At 39.1% G+C, this 18,456-nt stretch overlaps 1 protein-coding gene across 5 annotated transcripts in view; it reads left to right on the top strand.

Moving 5' to 3' along the window:
• lpin2 (lipin 2) overlaps nt 1–13,387 on the top strand; it is a 104,235-nt gene extending 90,848 nt beyond the window's left edge. For 4 of the 5 annotated variants that reach the window (XM_059646087.1, XM_048529360.2, XM_048529361.2 and 1 more), the window contains 5 exons: nt 3,101–3,253; nt 8,462–8,576; nt 8,827–8,930; nt 10,195–10,323; nt 11,634–13,387. In XM_059646087.1, coding sequence (XP_059502070.1) covers nt 3,101–3,253; nt 8,462–8,576; nt 8,827–8,930; nt 10,195–10,323; nt 11,634–11,778 — 646 coding nt within the window. In that variant the 3' untranslated portion in view covers nt 11,779–13,387. The remainder of the gene's footprint in view (nt 1–3,100; nt 3,254–8,461; nt 8,577–8,826; nt 8,931–10,194; nt 10,324–11,633) is intronic. The other variant, XM_048529363.2, reaches the window with a different exon arrangement.
• Nucleotides 13,388–18,456: the final 5,069 nt, after the last annotated feature.

Below are 18,456 nucleotides of genomic sequence, written 5' to 3'. Positions count from 1 at the left end.
TCCAGCAGTTGTTGGACAATGATTAAAATGGGATGCTTGGAAAATTTAACTCTTGCATTAAAGATACCTGAATAAGTTGTGGCATTAATCCTGGGTTGATTTTCTGGTCTGTATAACTCCATGATACATTCAATAAATGAATTGATTTATTTAGGCATATTGAAGATATTTGGCTAATGGCAAGTACTTTTGCTTTTTATTCTTATGAACTATGTTATCTGTTATAAATTAGAAGTGGCATATATAAATTCTGTTTCTATGTTTTAAAGATAAGAAATATGACTGGTTTTCATTAAATTTTGCTTACTGGCTCAGATGCTCAATGGAAATCTGTATCACCAGATAATGTCGGTAGCTCTTCATGTCCATCGGCGGTGTTTGGGTGCAAGTATATTCCAATTACAGAAGGAGTAGAAGCTGTGAACCAGACAGCTTGCTTCATCTTGAAAATGACATGAAGATTTGCTAATGTGCAAGTTGATTTGTCTGGTATCTGCTTGAGATTCTAGAAACACTGGTGTTAATAATTTGATTTTTGCTGAAGCATTGAACATCATTTTCAATATTTTTTCCATGTGATTTTTGAAAACTTTATCACCTCTGGCAGCACGCATAGCAACATTAAACCTTGGGAAGAAAATATGACTTACTCATGATCAACTGTTTGAAAAGCAATCTGACAGCATGCAGTAGTAAAGGTGTGGAGAAGGGTAAAATAGTGGTGTTGTCAGTATACTCATGAAAGATGACCTTGCGTCTGTGGATTATGGCTCCAGGAGGTAGTGGGTGGAGAAGACAAGTGAGGGTAATTTCCCCAAAAATTCTAGAGGCTATGGGTGAAAAGAGAAAGCAGTGCTGGAGATTGTCTCTGTCTGTCTGCCTGGTTGTCATCGGATAGGGAAAGAATTTAACCAAGCGTAAGCAGTTCTGATTTAATCTCTGATAACAAAGTGTGGAGCTGGATGAACACAGCAGGCCAACCAGCATCTCGGGAGCACAAAAGCTGACGTTTCGGGCCTAGACCCTTCATCGGAGAGGGAACTGGAATAAATAGGGAGAGAGGGGGAGGTGGACCGAAGATGGAGAGAAAAGAAGATAGGTGGAGAGGAGAGTATAGGTACGGAGGTAGGGAGGGGATAGGTCAGTCCAGGGAAGACGGACAGGTCAAACAGGTCAAGGAGGTGGGATGAGGTGGTAGGTAGCAACAAACAACTGCACCTCCCAGTCACGAACCATTTCCACTCCCCCTCCCATTCCTCAGACGACATGTCCATCATGGACCTCCTGCAGTGCCACAATGATGCCACCTGAAGGTTGCAGGAACAGCAACTCATATTCTGCTTGGGAACTCTGCAGCCCAATGGTATCAATGTGTACTTCACCACCAGCTTCAAAATCTCCCCTCCCCCCACTGCATCCCAAAACCAGCCCAGCCTGTCTCTGCTTCCCTAACCTTTTCCTCTCACCCATCCCTTCCTCCCACCTCAAGCCGCACCTCCATCTCCTACCTACCACCTCATCCTGCCTCCTTGTCCTGTCTGTCTTCCCTGGACTGACCTATCCCCTCCCTACCTCCGTACCTATACTCTCCTCTCCACCTATCTTCTTTTCTCTCCATCTTCGGTCCGCCTCCCCCTCTCTCCCTATTTATTCCAGTTCTCTCTCCCCATCCCCCTCTGTGATGAAGGGTCTAGGCCCGAAACGTCAGCTTTTGAGCTCCTGACATGCTGCTTAGCCTGCTGTGTTCATCCAGCTCCACACTTTATCATCTTGGATTCTCCAGCATCTGCAGTTCCCATTGTCACTGATTTAATCTCTCCTTTTCCTCTATCTGTAGTCTCTTCCAGCTCTACAATCTCAAAGGTCTGTGCATCTTCAATTCAGGCCAATTAGACGATTCACAAATTTAATTCTTCATCATTGGCCTTCATCTGCCAAGGTCCTAAATTCTAGAATTCCTTCTATAAACTCCCCTCGTTCCTAACTCGTCCTAGGACACTCCTTAAAACTTACCTCCGTAGACTTTTTTGCCAATATAACTCCAAGTGGCTTGGTCAAATTTTCTTTGACAATTCCACTGTGGAATATCTCAGGATGTTTCACTATGTTAAAGGAATTGGGTAAATGGTAATTTCAGCCGTTACAAGGACTGCTCACCTTACTATCAATGTGTCCATTTTTAAAAAAAAGTTAGACTATAAATTTTTGTCACTTGACTACAAACACTCATCTCTAGACCAAGACAGCAAGTTTTTGTTCTTGATTTAACTATATATGAAAAAGTTTTCAAAGTGGAATACATTTGCATGACTGTTTTTAATCTTTAAATAGCAATAGCATTGTATAATAGCATTTTGTGTGCATTTCTAAGTATAACCCTGTACATATTAAAACATTGATTTGAGATCTGGAATTCCAGGTGTTTTAATATTATATTGATTCACCCAAAAAATCATTACATCAGTGTTAACAGTGATGTGTGGAACAGAGTCAAATGATGCACACTATATAAGAGGACAAAAGTTGTTAGCACTTAAATTACTTCCAGCAAAACTGATATTTCTATCATATTAATACATTATAAAGAAACATTATGCATTTTTCTAGAGATAAGTTCTTGATTTTTCAGAAGGCAGGAAAATTAATTTCAAGAAGTAGTTATTGCAGAACTCAATCAAATTGAGCATTGAGCTCGGAAATTGTTTAGCCATCCTCTTAACTAGAAGATGGGACGAATGCAAGGTGTTATTTTCATTATCCCATAAAACCCCATTCCCTGCCAATGTTTTTTTGTGTTTTCTGTTCTTTTCAGATTTGTTTTCAGATTATGTTAAGGTCCATAGCTGCAGTAAGATGATCATTCTTGTGTGACCGTGAAGATAGTTATCTGAAAAAAGTCGCATCTCCAATTTCATCTAGATGTTAATTGGGAGCTAAATAGGCAAACAACAAAATAAATGGTTACTATTCTTGAAGTGGAATAATATAATTATGGTTTGAAATAGCTACCTTTTTAATATAAACTAATTGAGAAGTTAGGGTGATTTACATGTTTATTAATTATGATAAGGTGTTGCTTACTGTTCTATCTGTTTTAAAGGAATGGTTATAAATTTCTGTACTGTTCTGCACGTGCCATTGGGATGGCAAACATGACAAGAGGATACTTGCACTGGGTGAATGACAAAGGAACAATACTTCCTAGAGGGCCCTTACTGCTAGCTCCTAGCAGTCTTTTTTCAGCATTTCATAGGTATGTGACAGAATTTTGAATAAATCAACAAATCTTTTGCAATTGCATGAGCAAATATTATTTTAGTGTTTTAAAAACAGTCTGTTGAAGTTGTTAAGAGTGCCACTATATATTGGGCTGAATTTTGCTAGTTGCCAACAAGTTGTGCCACCAAATGCAGAGGGTGGGTTACATTCCCAATTTGGGGATGATGGGACTCTGAGTGGCATATCATTGGGGTCCAACTAACAGATTTTGTGACATCTTGCTAAGAATATTATATTACTCCCAAGTTGTTAGTTGTGTAATAGTGTAGAGGAGAACTTCATCTAGCATGGATCTATTAACACCAGCACTTTATAAATGAGAGATTATAAAATGTAAGCTTAAGAATTTTATCTGAAGAAATTACATGCTGAGGAAATGCATATTTCATTTCCAAACTGACCTGTACACTCAGCTATTTAAGGAAACACATTTCAAAAGAAAATGTGTTGAATGTAGCATTGTAGTGCTTATCTGAGAGATTTAGCGGGGGTGATGACTGAAAAGTATTACTGCTGTGGTTAGTAATCCAGAAACTCGGCTATATTCTTGGATTTGAATCTTGCCATGGCAGATGGTTGAGTTTGATTTCAACAAAAATATCTGGAATTAAGGAATAATTATTGATGACCATGAAACCATCTGGTTTACTGATGTCATTCAAGGTAAGAAATCTGCTATCATCATCAGGTCTGGCCTACATTTAACTCCAGAGCCACAGCAATGTTGTTGACTCTTAACTGCCCTCTGAAATAACCTAGGAAGCCACACGGTTATATCAATTGTAAATTGCTACAAAGACATTAAACTATATAGATCACTGTTGGGCATCAACCTAAGCACCAGAAGCAACAATGGTGAAAATAGCCCTGTTGCTTCTACAATGCCCTCCTTGCTAGCATCTTGGGTTAGTGTTATAAATTGAGAGATCTGCCTGTCAGGTTAATAAAGCAACAGCCTGACATAGTCAAACTCATGACATCGACCTTTTATAGATAACGTTGTAGATACCACCATTGCTGTCCCTGCCTATGCCCTCCCCACCAGCAGGACAGACTGACCAGCAGTGGAGGCAAAGTGGTATGCGTTTGGGAGTCCTCAACATTGACTCTGGACCTCATGAAGTATTGTGGTATCAGTTTAAACATAGGCAAGGAAACATCCTGCTGATTACCATGTATCACCCTCTCTTGGCTGACAAGTCAGTACTCCGTGTTGAACAACATTTGGAGGAAGCACTGAGAGTGACCAAGGTGCAAAATGTACCCTGGATGCTGAAGTACCCCACCTAACGAAGGTTGCTTGGCAACCAGCACTACTGATTGAGCTAGTCAGGGGTCCTAAAGAACATAGCTACTGAACTAGGTCTGTGGCATGTGCTGAGGGAACTAATCAAAGACACAAATCATACTTGACCACCTCCTGACTAGTCTGCTGGCTGCAGGCACATCTGTCCATGACAGTATCGTTAAGAGTTACCACCACACAATCCTTGTGGAGATGAACTGTTGTCTTCACATTGAGAAAAATATGCAACTTCATGGGTTGGCGTGTCCCCGCTGAACCATCATCATTATACGCAGGGATCAACTTGGTTCAGTGGAGTGTGCAGGGAACAGCACCGGGCTTAGCTAAAAATAAGGTGTTCACCTAGTGAAGCTACTAAACAAAATAACTTGAATGCCAAACAGCATAAGCAGCAGAAGATAGAGCTAAGCAATCCCATAAGCAGCAGATCAGATCTAAGCTTTGTGTCATGAATGGTGGTGGACAATTAAACAACTTGCTGGAGGAGCAGGTTCCACAAATAGTCTTATACTCCATGATGGAAGAGCCAAAGATAAGGCTGAAGCGTTTACAGCAATCTTCACTCAAGTGTAGATTGGATGATTCATCTTGGCTTACAGTGATCCCAGCATCACTGCCAATTTTTAGCCAATTTGATTCACTCCACATGATATCAAGAAAAAGTTGCCTACTGGAAAGTCTGTGGGCCCTGACAATGTTCTAGCAATAGTACTGAAGACTTGTTCTCCACAACATGCCACTGTCCTGGCCAAGCTGCTCCAAGTCAGCCACAACTTAAACCTTTAACCTGACAACGTGGAAAATTACCCTGGTATTTGCTGTACACAAAAAGCAAACAACTCCAACCTGGCCAATTGCTTCCCCGTCAGTCTATCTCAATCATCAGTAAACTAATGTAGGTTGTCATCAGCAATGCTATCAAGCAGCATTTGCTCAGCAATAACCTGCTCACTGATGTGCAGTTTGCGTTCTGCCAGGGCTGCTCAGTTCCTGATCTCATTACAGCCTGGTTCAAAGATGAACAATAGAGCTGAATTGAAGAAGTGAAACAGGTGAAACATGATGGACAGTCCTTGATGTCAAGGCAACATTTGATGGTGTGGCATTGAGGAACCCCAGCAAAACTGGAATCAATGGGAATTGGAAGGGGGACAAATTCTGTGCTGCTAGGAGTCATACTTGGCACATAGTAAGATGGTTGTGGTTGTTGAAAGTCAGTCATTCTTGGCTTCAGGACATCTCTGCAGGGGTTTCCCTGGGTAGTGTCTGAGGCCCAACCACCTTAATTGCTTCGTCAATGACCTTCCCTCCGTCATAAGTTCAGAAGTGATGATGGCAATTCTCAGCACCGTTCATGAGTCTTCAGAGATTGGGGTAGGCAATCCCCTCATGGTATTAATGCTAAACTATTAATCCAAAAACCCCACTGATGTTCTGGGAACTCCGGTTCAAATTCCACCACAGCAGGTGGTGGAATTTGAATTTTAAAAAAAAGTCTGGAATTAAAAGGTCTGGTATACGGTGAGGAGGTGTTGCTCTAGGAGTCCTCAACATTGACTCTGGACCCCATTAAGCCTCATAGCTTCAGGTTAAACATGGGTAAGGAAACCTCCTGATTACCACATTCCATCCTCCCTCAGCTGATGAATCAGTACTTCTCCATGTTGAACTACACTTAGAGGAAGCACTGAGAATGGCAAGGGCACAAGGAATGTAGTCCAGGTAGGGGGATTTCAGTGTCCATTACCAAGTGTGGCTCGGCAGCAGTACTATACTCTGATCGAGCTGGTCAGGTCCTAAAGGATGTAGTTGTTAGACTGGGTCTACGGCAGGTGGTGAGGGAACCGACAAGAGGGACAAACATACTTGACCTCATCCTTACTAAACTGCCAGCTGCAGTTGCATCTGTCTCTGACAGTATCGGTAAGATTGACCATTGCACAGTCCTTCTGGAGACACAGTCCCGCCGTCACATTGAGAACAATGTCCATTGTGCTGTGTGGCACTATCACGTGCTAAATGGGACAGGCTTCACACAAATCTAGAAACTCAAGACTGGGCATCCATGAGGTGCTGTGGGCCGTCAACTGCAATCGAATTATACTCCAGCGCAATCTGCAACCTCATGACCCAGCATATCCCCATTCAACCAACGCCATCAAGCCAGGATATCAACCCTGGCTCAATGAAGAGTACACCACATCCACGAGCATCCACTTCCCCCCTCCACCAACACTCAGTAGCAGCAGTGTGTACTATCCACAAGACGCACTGCAGAAATTCACCAAAGATCCTCAGCACCTTCCCAACCCACGACCATTTCCATCTAGAAGGACAAAGGCATCAGGGAAACGGAACACCACCACCTCCAAGTTCCCCTCCAAATCACTCACCATCCTGACTTGGAAAAATACCACTGTTCCTTCACTGTTGCTGGGTTAATGTCCTAGCATTCCCTCCCTAATAGCATTGTGGGTCAACCCACAGCAGGAGGACGAGATAACAAAGTGTGAAGCTGGATGAACACAGCAGGCCAAGCAGCATCTCAGGAGCACAAAAGCTGACGTTTCGGGCCTAGACCCTTCATCAGAAAAAACCAGGAGGAGGGCTGCAGGTTCAAGAAGGCAGCTCATCACCACCTTCTCAAGTACAACTCGGGATGGGCAAGAAATGCTGGCCAGCCAGCATCACCTACATCCTACAAACGAATAGAGGAAAAAAATTGATTAGTTAAGTTTTTGTGTTCAAATGCAACAAGATCTAGATGATATCCAGGCTTAGATTGACAAGTTGCAAGTATCATTTGTACCACACAAATACCAGACAATGACCATCTCGAACAAAAGATGTACTAACCACCTCCCCTTGATATTCACTGCTGTAACCATTACTAAATCCTCCATTATCCACGTTCTTGGGGTTGCCGTTGACCAGAAACTCAACTGGACTTGCTGTACAATTACAGTAGCTATGAGAACAGGTCAGAGGCTGGGAATGCTATGGCAAGTAACTCTCCACCTGTCACCCCAAAGCCTGTCCAGCATCTACAAAGCACCAGTCAGGACCATGATGAAATATTCCAGACTTGTCTGGCTGGGTGCAGGTACAAAGGCACTCAAGAAGCTTGGCATCATACAGGACAAAGCAGTCTGCTTGACTGATCACATTGTCGCTTTCCACTATCAGTGCTTAGTACACACTACTGCAGCCATCTATGAGATGCTTTGCAGAAATTCAGCAAAGATCCTCAGGCAGCAGCTTCCAAAGGACAAAGGCAGAAGATGCAAGTGTTGCTGTTCCTAGGGATGGCTCCCCTCGAAATCGCTCGCCATCTTGACTTGGAAATATGTTGCTATTCCTTCACTGTCATTGGGTCAAAATCTTTGAATTCCGTTCTGAGGGCATTGAGTCTGCCTACAGCATGTGGACTGTAGTGGTTCAAGAAATCAGTTCAACACCACCCTTCTGAAGAGCAATTCAGGACAGGCAATAAATGCTTCCCACAAGTGAATAAATAAATACTTCACAATGTTTTTCAAAGTAGAGTTCATATTGCATATAAGAGTGTTGAATTAACATTACAATTTTTAAATAAATCTCAGTCATTTGCCAGGAACTGTTGTTTGACCTTGCTAAAGGTAAATTCCAGACGGTAACATTGGTTTCTTTGTTTATGCTGCTTGTGGTGGCGAGATATAAATGAGAGTCTACATTCAAAATCAGGAAAAACATTTTTAGTGAAAATTGAATAATGGGAAGTAGTTTAGCAACATGCACATATGTTTAAAAATGCTGTACTGAATCGGCATTAGGTCAGATCAATAATGCATTATGTTCTCATGATCTTTGTCTGATGTTATACTTGTCTGGTTCCAGGGAGGTAATAGAGAAAAAACCGGAAAAGTTTAAGATTGAATGTTTGAATGACATCAAAAGTTTATTTACTGTTTACAACCAGCCTTTCTACGCTGCTTTTGGAAACCGACCTAATGTAAGTAGTTGGCAGCACTGACTGTTTAATACCTTTTTACCCTGGATTTTGAGTCTGTACAGACTCTACAAATTGTACATTTAATGTTTCTAACAAGTGCAATGTTTCAATCTTCCAATACAAACAAGGTGTTTTTCCCCCCCCTCGGTCTTGTAATGAACAGTGCTTAGTAATGTTAGATTTCAGGATACCAAAGCAATATACTGATTGCACATTTAATATTTACTTTCTTGTCTTAATTCTTTTTAAGGATGTTTGTGCCTACAAGCAGGTAGGAGTTCCAGACTACAGAATTTTTACAGTAAATCCAAAAGGTGAACTGATACAGGAGCAAATCAAGGGCAATAAATCTTCGTGAGTATTCTGGTTAATGGAATTTCTGAGACACCCAAAGTACAGAAAAATTGGTATTTAATAAAATGACTGAAACCTGATTGTAAAGTTTGGAAAAGCAATATGCCAATTTTTTAAAAAATGCTTCTTATGTTTAGAATTATCCAGACTAGAATTAGAACAGTAATTGTGCCTCACTTGTGCTAAGAAAAACACTTTTAAAGGGAACTGTGAGTATATTTGCTCCTTGCAGCCATAACCCCATGTCTTTTGTTTGTCATCTGACATTCTGCCCCCTCCTCATTCTACCCATCCATGTCTCTCAGCAGTAGGTATTTTATATCATTTTAAATTTGTCTGAGCCTCAATTGATCTTGTGACCTCAATTCATTGCGGTTCTAGTTTGGATACCTCAAACTGTACAGCTCCTGAGTAAAGAGGGATGAACTGACTCCCTTTCTTTATTCACCCATCCTCTTGGTTGTAGGTTCTTTTAGAAAGGTTACATTGTGGATACCATTCTCCCAGACCCAAATTAACGTAGATTTTAAATGGAGCCAATTTAAAGAGTTTATTCACTTCTAAACATGAGGAAAAATTAGTAACTCACTGCAAAAAACCTCATCTCTAAACTCGTGTGCTCAAAATAATGCCATGTAATCTTTTATATTCACCTGAATGTGCTGGTAGGGCATTAGATTAGTGCCACATCAACAACACTGCCTCATGACTTCAGTGTGCTACGCTAGATTGTTCTGAAGTACTCGCGTTGGGTGCAAATCCATAAAGCTTCAAATAGGGCAGGCTGTGGCAATAGTGGTATTGTTGATAGATTAGTAAACCGGAAATGTAGGGAAGGTCAGCAACCTGTATCCAAATCCCAGCACAGCAGATAGAATTTGAACACAATAAAATCTGGAAATTACCAGTCTAATAATGACCATGAAGCTGTCATGATGGTCACTAATGCTTGGTAAGGACAACATGTGACTTGCCACACAGTAATCTGGCTGACTCTTAATTGGCTTCTAAAATGGTTGTAGCAAGCCATTCACTTTGTCTCCAAAGATGTAAATGAAGCCAGACTCAAACATAATCTACAACCTAAGGCCTTCACTCTACAATAAGCATCAAGCTAGGAGATCAACTTGGCTAGAATGTGGGATGGTATGCCAGAAACAGCACACTTAAAACTGAAGTGTCAACCTAGTGAAGCTACATCATAAAATGGTATTAAATAGCATAAGCAGTATGTGATAGGACTAAACAATTTGACATCCAACAGATCAAATTCAAGCTCTACCCTCCTCCTAAATACGTCTTCAATGGGGAATCCAAACAATCTTCTTTACCAGAAGTATCGAATGGAGGATCTTTCTTGGCTTCCTCTGATGTCCATACTGTCCTCTGCCAGGTACAAAGAAATAACAGTACTACATGGACATTCTCCTGCATCCTTGACTCTAGCTCTGTTTGAAATCATTCATTGTGTACTTAACGACTTGTTAGAATTTGTTGTCTTGAGAGGCACCCTTTAATAGCATTTTAGAATATTGCAATAACATATAACATCACTTTACATGTGAAACAGTCCTCCAACATCTTGCATGCAGCACCACAGAAGTACAGAAAGTATTCCTGACAAATACATAGCACATTTCTGAAGTAACATTTTACTTCATTTATATAAAACTGAATTGACCAAAAGCTGTTTACATTCCTAGTCTTCTGTTCATCCATACTCCACAAAATATATTTATAGTTTATAAATATAAATATATTTTAGCTAACGTGCATATGTGTGTGTGTATATATATATATGTACGTTAGCTAAACTGTAGGATTGAGTTTCAAACTTGTCATTGACTCACTGGAATTATTTTCATGCCTATGCTAGGAGATGAAGTAGATAGAGACAGAAGTTCTACACCAGAGGTTAGTGACATTAAATCAAAGGCATTTCCACAAGTTACTTTCAGAAAGATATTGCCAAAGGTATGAGATGCATGAAGTGGAAGTGATTACCTTTCAATTGAAGAGACAATTGGAAGGAGAATTCCCATGATGTCATGTGGATAAGTGCTACTGAATAAAACAAACCAGCAAAATCTTATTGTGTCTGTACTGAAGAAGTTCAGTTGATCTGAGTTTAGTGAGTTTGATGTGTGCCTTTGAGCTAGAAAAATTAAATGTTTAAGTATGAATCATGCTGATAATGATTATGCTATGACTAGTGAACAATGTTTGGTTGTGTTCAGCTAGCCATCCCCCTTCTCTTTCACCACTGCCCATCGTGAGAGTGTCATCAAATAAAGCTCTTAATTCAAGATTTTTAGACCATGCTGTTTCTTATTCGGGGCTTAATTGAATTCCTATTTTTATCTTCATTTTCTGATTCACATCCATGTGACAACTTTATTTTGCTTTCCAAATAATTGTAACAGCATTAATGGAGTTGATTTTATTTTAGCTGAAAAAATACGAGAACTGCACCTGCTGGAAATCTGAAAAACGGTTAACGTTTCAAGTCCTGCAACCCTTCATCAGAATTCAGAATTCTGAAGAATGATCACTGGGCTTGAGATGTGAAGTCTGTTTGCTATTTATGGATGTTGTCAAAACTGCAGAAATTTTGTTTTTGTTTGTTTCATGTGCTTTTCAGGTTTTCTAAAGCTGCTTATAAGCTCTCCTCTAATTTTAGTTCTTGTATTTTCCCATTTTTAGGTACATTAGACTGAGTGAACTTGTTGAACATGTCTTCCCTTTGCTTTGTCAAGAACAATGTTCAGCATTTGTTTATCCAGAGTATAGCCACTTCAACTACTGGCGAGACCCACTGCCAAATATCAGTACAGAAGATCTGAATTAAGTGTTGTTAATGGTAGAACTGTGTCAAAAATATTGCCAATACATTTGTACTTTTTTAAACAGAGTCTGATTCAGGTATGGATTAACGAAGATTGTCATTTGTGTTTATGTACTAATTCTATTGTTGTAGAAGCATGACATTTACACAAGTGAACACCATTAATACCAGCAGAATTCTCTCAGGAATGTAGCCTTAGTGTTCATTTTACCTATTGGTTGTAACAGAAGGAAAATCAGAGTTTGAACATGAATTGTCTTTACTTAAGATTGTTGCACATATTGACAGCCCTCTACACTCATCCCTAGAGTTACTACTTATAGTAACTTTTTAAGAAAACAAATAGCTTGGCTTGAATTCAAGTGTAAACCTAATTACCAGATATACTGGGCTTTTTTAATACCAAGAAAATGGATGCTGAATGTGTCGAAAGTAATGGAACCTAGACTACTCAAAATTCCATTCACATGCCATAACAACAGCCCAATTCATACCACAATATCTCTCACTGTTTAACGCTGCTTCACCTATGGTGGGAACATATGCTAATCTAGAATTTGATCTCAGTTGATTTGGAAATATCGATCTGATGCCACTTTCAACTATGAATTGGATAAAAGTTATTAAGAGCCCTCAGTATGGAAAAAGGTTCCATTTGTAATCCACTTTTATTACAGGCAATTGGCTATTGTGTAGTCAGGCTATTCAATACCTTTTGTATTTAATGACTGTTGCCGTATTTGCATTGTCTATCTTCGCGTGTATGCCTTCAATTGATAAAATATAATATCTTGTGATCACGCCATTATAAAAGAGGTAGATGAAGGGTTTTGCATTTGAGCATTTACACATTATTTACAGCAAGTTCATTCTTTCCATGAAAGAGTTGAATAATGTGTTATGAGAACACAGTTATTAAAGTTAATTGCTTATATGTTCTTGAAATTTAAAATAATGTACTATACTGGTGAATGGGAAGTAATCATGATTTCTTCTACTGATTGTTAATCACTTTGAACTATTTGTGCTTAAAATATTTTTGAAGGAAGAGAAATTGTGAACTTATGTAATGTTTTAATCACCCATGCCAATATGTGGGATATTTGAACATCCTAAAAGTCCTACGAAGCTTCTTTATGGAAATCAGTTTTGAATCCTATTAAGGACTTGCAGAATGTTCTCAAATGCCTGTGCATATTTTTGACGAGGTTAGTTAATGAAATACATTTTTCCACAAAGTAATTGTTTTAACTGTAAGAAATTACTTGGTGGTTGGTTTTTTTTTAAATCTGTTGATCATTTTGTCTTGCATTGTTACTGACCATGGATGTGATTTGCCCACCGGAGAAGAACTAACTTATTATACTTCAATTTAGAGTCTTTGTGTTGTCATTTAAGATAACCAAAGCACAGTTGCTTTGACCAGCTTTGATTAGTGATGAAGAATTAACAGCAATATGTCAGTGTTATGTAAGATTGTGAATCAATCACATCCTGTATTTAATATGGTAGTAGACATGATGTTTGAGTTTGTATGTATGCATGCATACGCTCTTTTTTTGGTATGCTACATCTCATGTTAGAATCGTGGAATAAATCATGACTTCAGAAACCAACATGGTATTTTTGTAGTCTGTAGTGTGAGAATGCTGTCAACAAACAATATTTATGCACAGCAGAATAGATTGAAATGACAGATTATTCTTCAACACTGTCCATAAGAGGATGTTGATTACACTTGTAGACTTCCAGTGTGTCTTTGTCTAAAACCTGAAAACAATGAGTAAACTCCCTCAGTAAGGGAAGTGCAAGGATCACATACCATAAAAGATGCTGGTTTCAGTAATCCTTAAGCCAACACTCATCTGCCAAAACACAGCTGAATAATCTCATTAAATAGAAGGATACCAAATCAACTTGCACCATATAAACCAGACTAATAAAATATAGTCATTGTACAAGACTGAGTTTTAGCTTGGGGTAGTGTGCTGAAAGTTGTGCTTTAATATTCCTGGCGTCATCACAAATGTTAGATGTTAATGAAACTACCAAAAACCACATTTTGCACTTGATTTGCTATCCTGGACAAAAGCAAACTAGGTTCTTCAGTATCAATAAAAATAACTACTTATTGTCACAGTCTTAAATTCGAAATATTTTTCTTTTATTGTTGTATTTTAAACTTCATTCCTTTTTAAAACTGCCTTGCACCCCGCAGGAATAAAAGAAAAATCCAAGTATGGGAAGGAACATAAAATTGTCAGAACAGAATTCTGTAACAACAGTCTAAATTTCATAGCTCGATGAGTTGGTTTCAGAATCCTTTTAAGTCTTCAGTGATATTTCTTTGTCAGTTGCACCAACATGATCAGTGTTCATTCCATTGGTTGCTTTGTTGGAGCCAAGATTTTTTGGTTGTTTTTGGGTTTTGGGCTTCATTCTTTGTGTTTCTGAAGGTGTTTTTTCTGCTCTTATAGAAAACTTGGAGAGTGCAACTTTTACAGAAAGGGGAGAAAGAAATATTGATGCAGCAACTTTTAGAAGTCTGGAATCTAGTTCTGGTTGCCCAGTTATAGGAAGGATATTGTCAAACTGGAGAGGGTTTCTCTGTTTCATTTCCCCTGTTGAACTGCAGTTTAACCTATTGAGAGTTGTGACTATGCAGAACTCTCATGATCCCATACCAAATTTTGCCAATTTGTCTGAACTCCATTTTCCTAATAAGTAACATTTGTCTTACACAGCACTGAGCTTCACCTGTTTTTCCAAGCTGCAAACAACTTCTTGTCCATTCTAACCTGTTTGAAATCACTACCCATTTTTCTAACTTACAGTCTGTAGTCCAAAAATAAAAAGGTGCTCCTCTTAATTACCTTCACTCTTAAAAGAAATGAAGCAACATTGTTAAATGTTTCCTTATGAGGTATGTGACACACAGGTAACAAAATGTGAATCTTGTATCCATTCATTTCCAATGCTATATTTAAACAATTTTTTGTCATCTCTTGCAAATTCTTAACCTACTCATCTTTTTTCATGTTCTGGAACATGTTTCTGCTGTGGTCCTGTTTTCACATTTTACACGAGACTGAGATACTCAAAGCAATGTAAGAAAGCTTTCAATTTTTCCAGCCAATAATTTGACTTGACCTCATGCATTTTTTTTTAACAGAATGGTATTTCTCAATAGGAAATTCTATTAGCTCTGGGCACTTAGTTTCTTACTCTAAATCAAAATACAATTAATCTAGGTTAAACAAACTCTTCTGTCCACCCCTTCATGTGGAATGAAAAAAAAATCAATTCATTTGATTCCAGAGTAAATTCATCTGCATCAATATCTAAAATGATGTTGGATTTGATCTTGCAGCCAGGTTAATGCAAAAGAATTGAATCATCAGATTGTTCTTGCATTTCTAACTCAAATACTCTAGCATTCTTACTACTTTCCAGTCATCCTCAAACATGAACTAAAAACATTTTCCTACACATTTGCTTTTAGATCTGTTTCCCCTATATTCAGCTGCAATTGCTTCACTCATTTCACTTCCTCAAATGCGAAGAGAAACCAGGTTGATTCAAGTATTTCTTTTAGTTGAGCATTTATTGTTTTGAGCTAATACATCACTCAATTATTTTGAAGTTCTCTATCTGTATGTTATTCTGAGCTACATATGTCCATTTGTTTGAAGCAACAGCACCTAAACTTGGTGAATGTTTTATTTTGTCCAAAATCTTTCTGCTCATCTAACTGATTATTAGAGTGAGGAATTTGTTTTATGTTCCAGCTCCAAGTTTGATTGTGATTAATTTTTGCACTTAAAATTCAATTACTCTTCCTACTTTCATGATTGGATTTTGGGTATTTCTACTTTATATTAGCTACAAGGGAATTTCTCCTTTTTAAAGCCTAGATCGAGCATCTAGGGAAATATTGATATATGACTGACTAGAATCCAATGTAAATTTGTAAAACTATAAAGACCATGAGGCAAAACTGCTGTATCTTGTCATCACCAATCAATCAGTCACAGATATATGTATTCATTACAGTATAGGTAGGACACCTTACAGTCATTGTGGAGATGAAGTCCTGTCCTTTTGCATGGAGGATACCTTCCATTGTGTATGGAGTTGATCATAGCAACTTAAAATTGGTCACCTGTGAGGTACTGTGGGCCATCAGCAGAATAATATTGATCTGTAATCTGAACCAGATTTCCTGGCATATTCCTTAACTCTCCTGTTACCATCAAATAACAGGACTAACCTTGGTTCAATGAATAGTTCAGGAGACAGGTTAGGCATAACTGAAAATTAGATGGCAACCTGGTGAAGCTACAACACAGGACTACTTGCTTACCAGCTAATAAAGGCAAATCAAAGTTCTGCAGTCTAATACATCCAGTGGTGAATGTTTTTGGCAATTAAACAACTAACAGGAAGTGGTGTCTCCACAAATATTCTTGCCCTCAAAAATAGGAAAAACTGTCACAATGACAATGATGGGACTGAAGCATTTCCAAGCACCTTTGTGTGCTGCCAAATGGATAATCTAACCTAACTTGCCCTCGATCACCAGCATCCAGCTTGCCCACCCACTTCGACTGAAATGTCTCCAACATTGACTGAAGACTAGCATTTCATGTAATCTGATTCAGCCCACTTGATACAAAAAAATGGTTGCAGGCTGTGGATACAGCTGTTGCTAGGGCTTTGTCTTGGCTATCAGCTTCTGAACTCATCATAACATTGGTCCAATCGTGGCCAAAAGAACTTAACTCTAAGTAAGAGTGACTGTCCTTGACATCAAGCTAGCATTTGAAACAGTACAGCATCAAGGATGTAAAACTGATGTTCATGGGAATCTAGGTGAGGGAAAACTCTTACAGAGATAAATAGGAACTGCCGATGCTGGAGAATCTGAGATAACACGGTGTGAAGCTGGATGAACACAGCAGGCCGAGGAGCAGGAAAGCTGACGTTTCAGGTCAAGACCCTTCTCCAGAAAATTTCTGAAGAAGGGTCTCGACCCGAAACGTCAACTTTCCTGCTTCTCTCATGCCGCTTGGCCTGCTGTGTTCATCCAGCTTCACACCGTGTTATCTGAGGAGAACTCTCCTCTGATTGGACTTGTACTTGGCACTAAGGAACATGATTATGGTTGTTGTTAGCTAATCATCTTTGACCCAGGATATTGCTGCAGAGTTTCTCAGTATGGTGTCTTAGGCCTAGTGTTTAAGCGGCTTTGTTACTGGCCTTTCTTCAATATAGCAATGGGTATTCTCACCATTCATGGTTTGACCTGAAACTAAAGCAGTCTATGTCAATTTGCATCAAAACCTGGACATCCTTCAAGCTTTAGGCCAGTAAGTAACCAGTAATATTTGTATTACACAAGTGCCAGAAGAATTGCTATCTCTAACAAGAAAACCTAACAATCTCCTGTTGATATTCAAGGCATTACCATTGCTGATTCCCTCACTATCCACATAAGGGGTGCCTTTAGGGAAGGTGGTGTATGGCAAAGTCACTTGACTAGTAGTTCACAACCTCCGGTTAATGTTCTGGGACCTTGTAAAAGGTGGAATTTGAATTCAATAATAAGTTTGAACCTGGCAACTGTGTTGACTGTTGTAAAAACCTATCTGGTTCACTAATATATTTGGGGAGGGGATTCTGCTGTAATTACCTGATTTGGAAAACAGATCCAAATCCAGAGAAATGTGATTGACTGAGCAATTAGGGATTGGAAATAAATACTCAGCCTAGCCAGTGCATCCTGCATCCCACATCCCATGAACATTTTTTTTTCAAATTCCTAGGGGTTACCTCTGACTAGAAACTTAAGACCAGCCACAAATACTGTGGATACAAGAGCAGATCCGAGAGCAGGAAGTTTGTGAGTAGCTCAAAATTTGATTATCTGCAAGGCACAAATCAGGACTGTGATGGAATACTCTCCTGATGAATGGAGTTCTAAACGTTCTTGGGGATCTTGACACCACGCAAGCTCTCACAGTAAGTTTAAGACTGAGTGGATCACTGAGGTAGCAAACCATTGCCTCATTATGTAGAAGGCAGCCAAAGAGTTCACATAGAAAATTGCTAACTTTTTTTTCCTAAACATACCTCGATGGTCGAAATGGTGCCTAATCTTGGTCAGACTACGAAGGTTTTTCATGAGCTGGATGTGCATTAATCATGTTGATCAGCAATGTGAGAAATTGTACATGCACCAGTGAACATAGGAGTCAAGTGGCCATCTGCAAATCATAGTTCAATCAGCTCTGCAATAATGCAAGATTAATTGTGTAGTAATACAATGCTGTGTGTACACGTCAGCTTTCAGGCAAGATAGGAATCTGACCGAGCACTTGGCAAAACTGTCTCCTCATTTTGTTTCCTGGTGCAAACTTTTATCGAAGTTGATGCCATAAACATAATGTTTTAAGACTTAACTAGCTCATTAAGTTGAACAGATACACTGCACTTTAGTAAATTCTTCATATCACTTCGCTTATTCCTGCCATGAGAATTGGAAGCAAAATCATTGTTTCTAATGCTTTTAGGATGTTGCTACCAGGCAAAGCTGTATAGTTTGCAACTGACATGTTTTTGAGACAATGTTAACGTCGCTTATGTTAATTAGCAGAAAACCCAATGTTGTGAGTCGACTTA

The sequence above is a fragment of the Stegostoma tigrinum genome, chromosome 5 (assembly GCF_030684315.1).
Source record: "Stegostoma tigrinum isolate sSteTig4 chromosome 5, sSteTig4.hap1, whole genome shotgun sequence".
Classification (NCBI taxonomy): Eukaryota; Metazoa; Chordata; class Chondrichthyes; order Orectolobiformes; family Stegostomatidae; genus Stegostoma; species Stegostoma tigrinum.
Note: the sequence above shows the minus strand (reverse complement) of the source record. Positions and strands in the feature narration are given on the sequence as shown.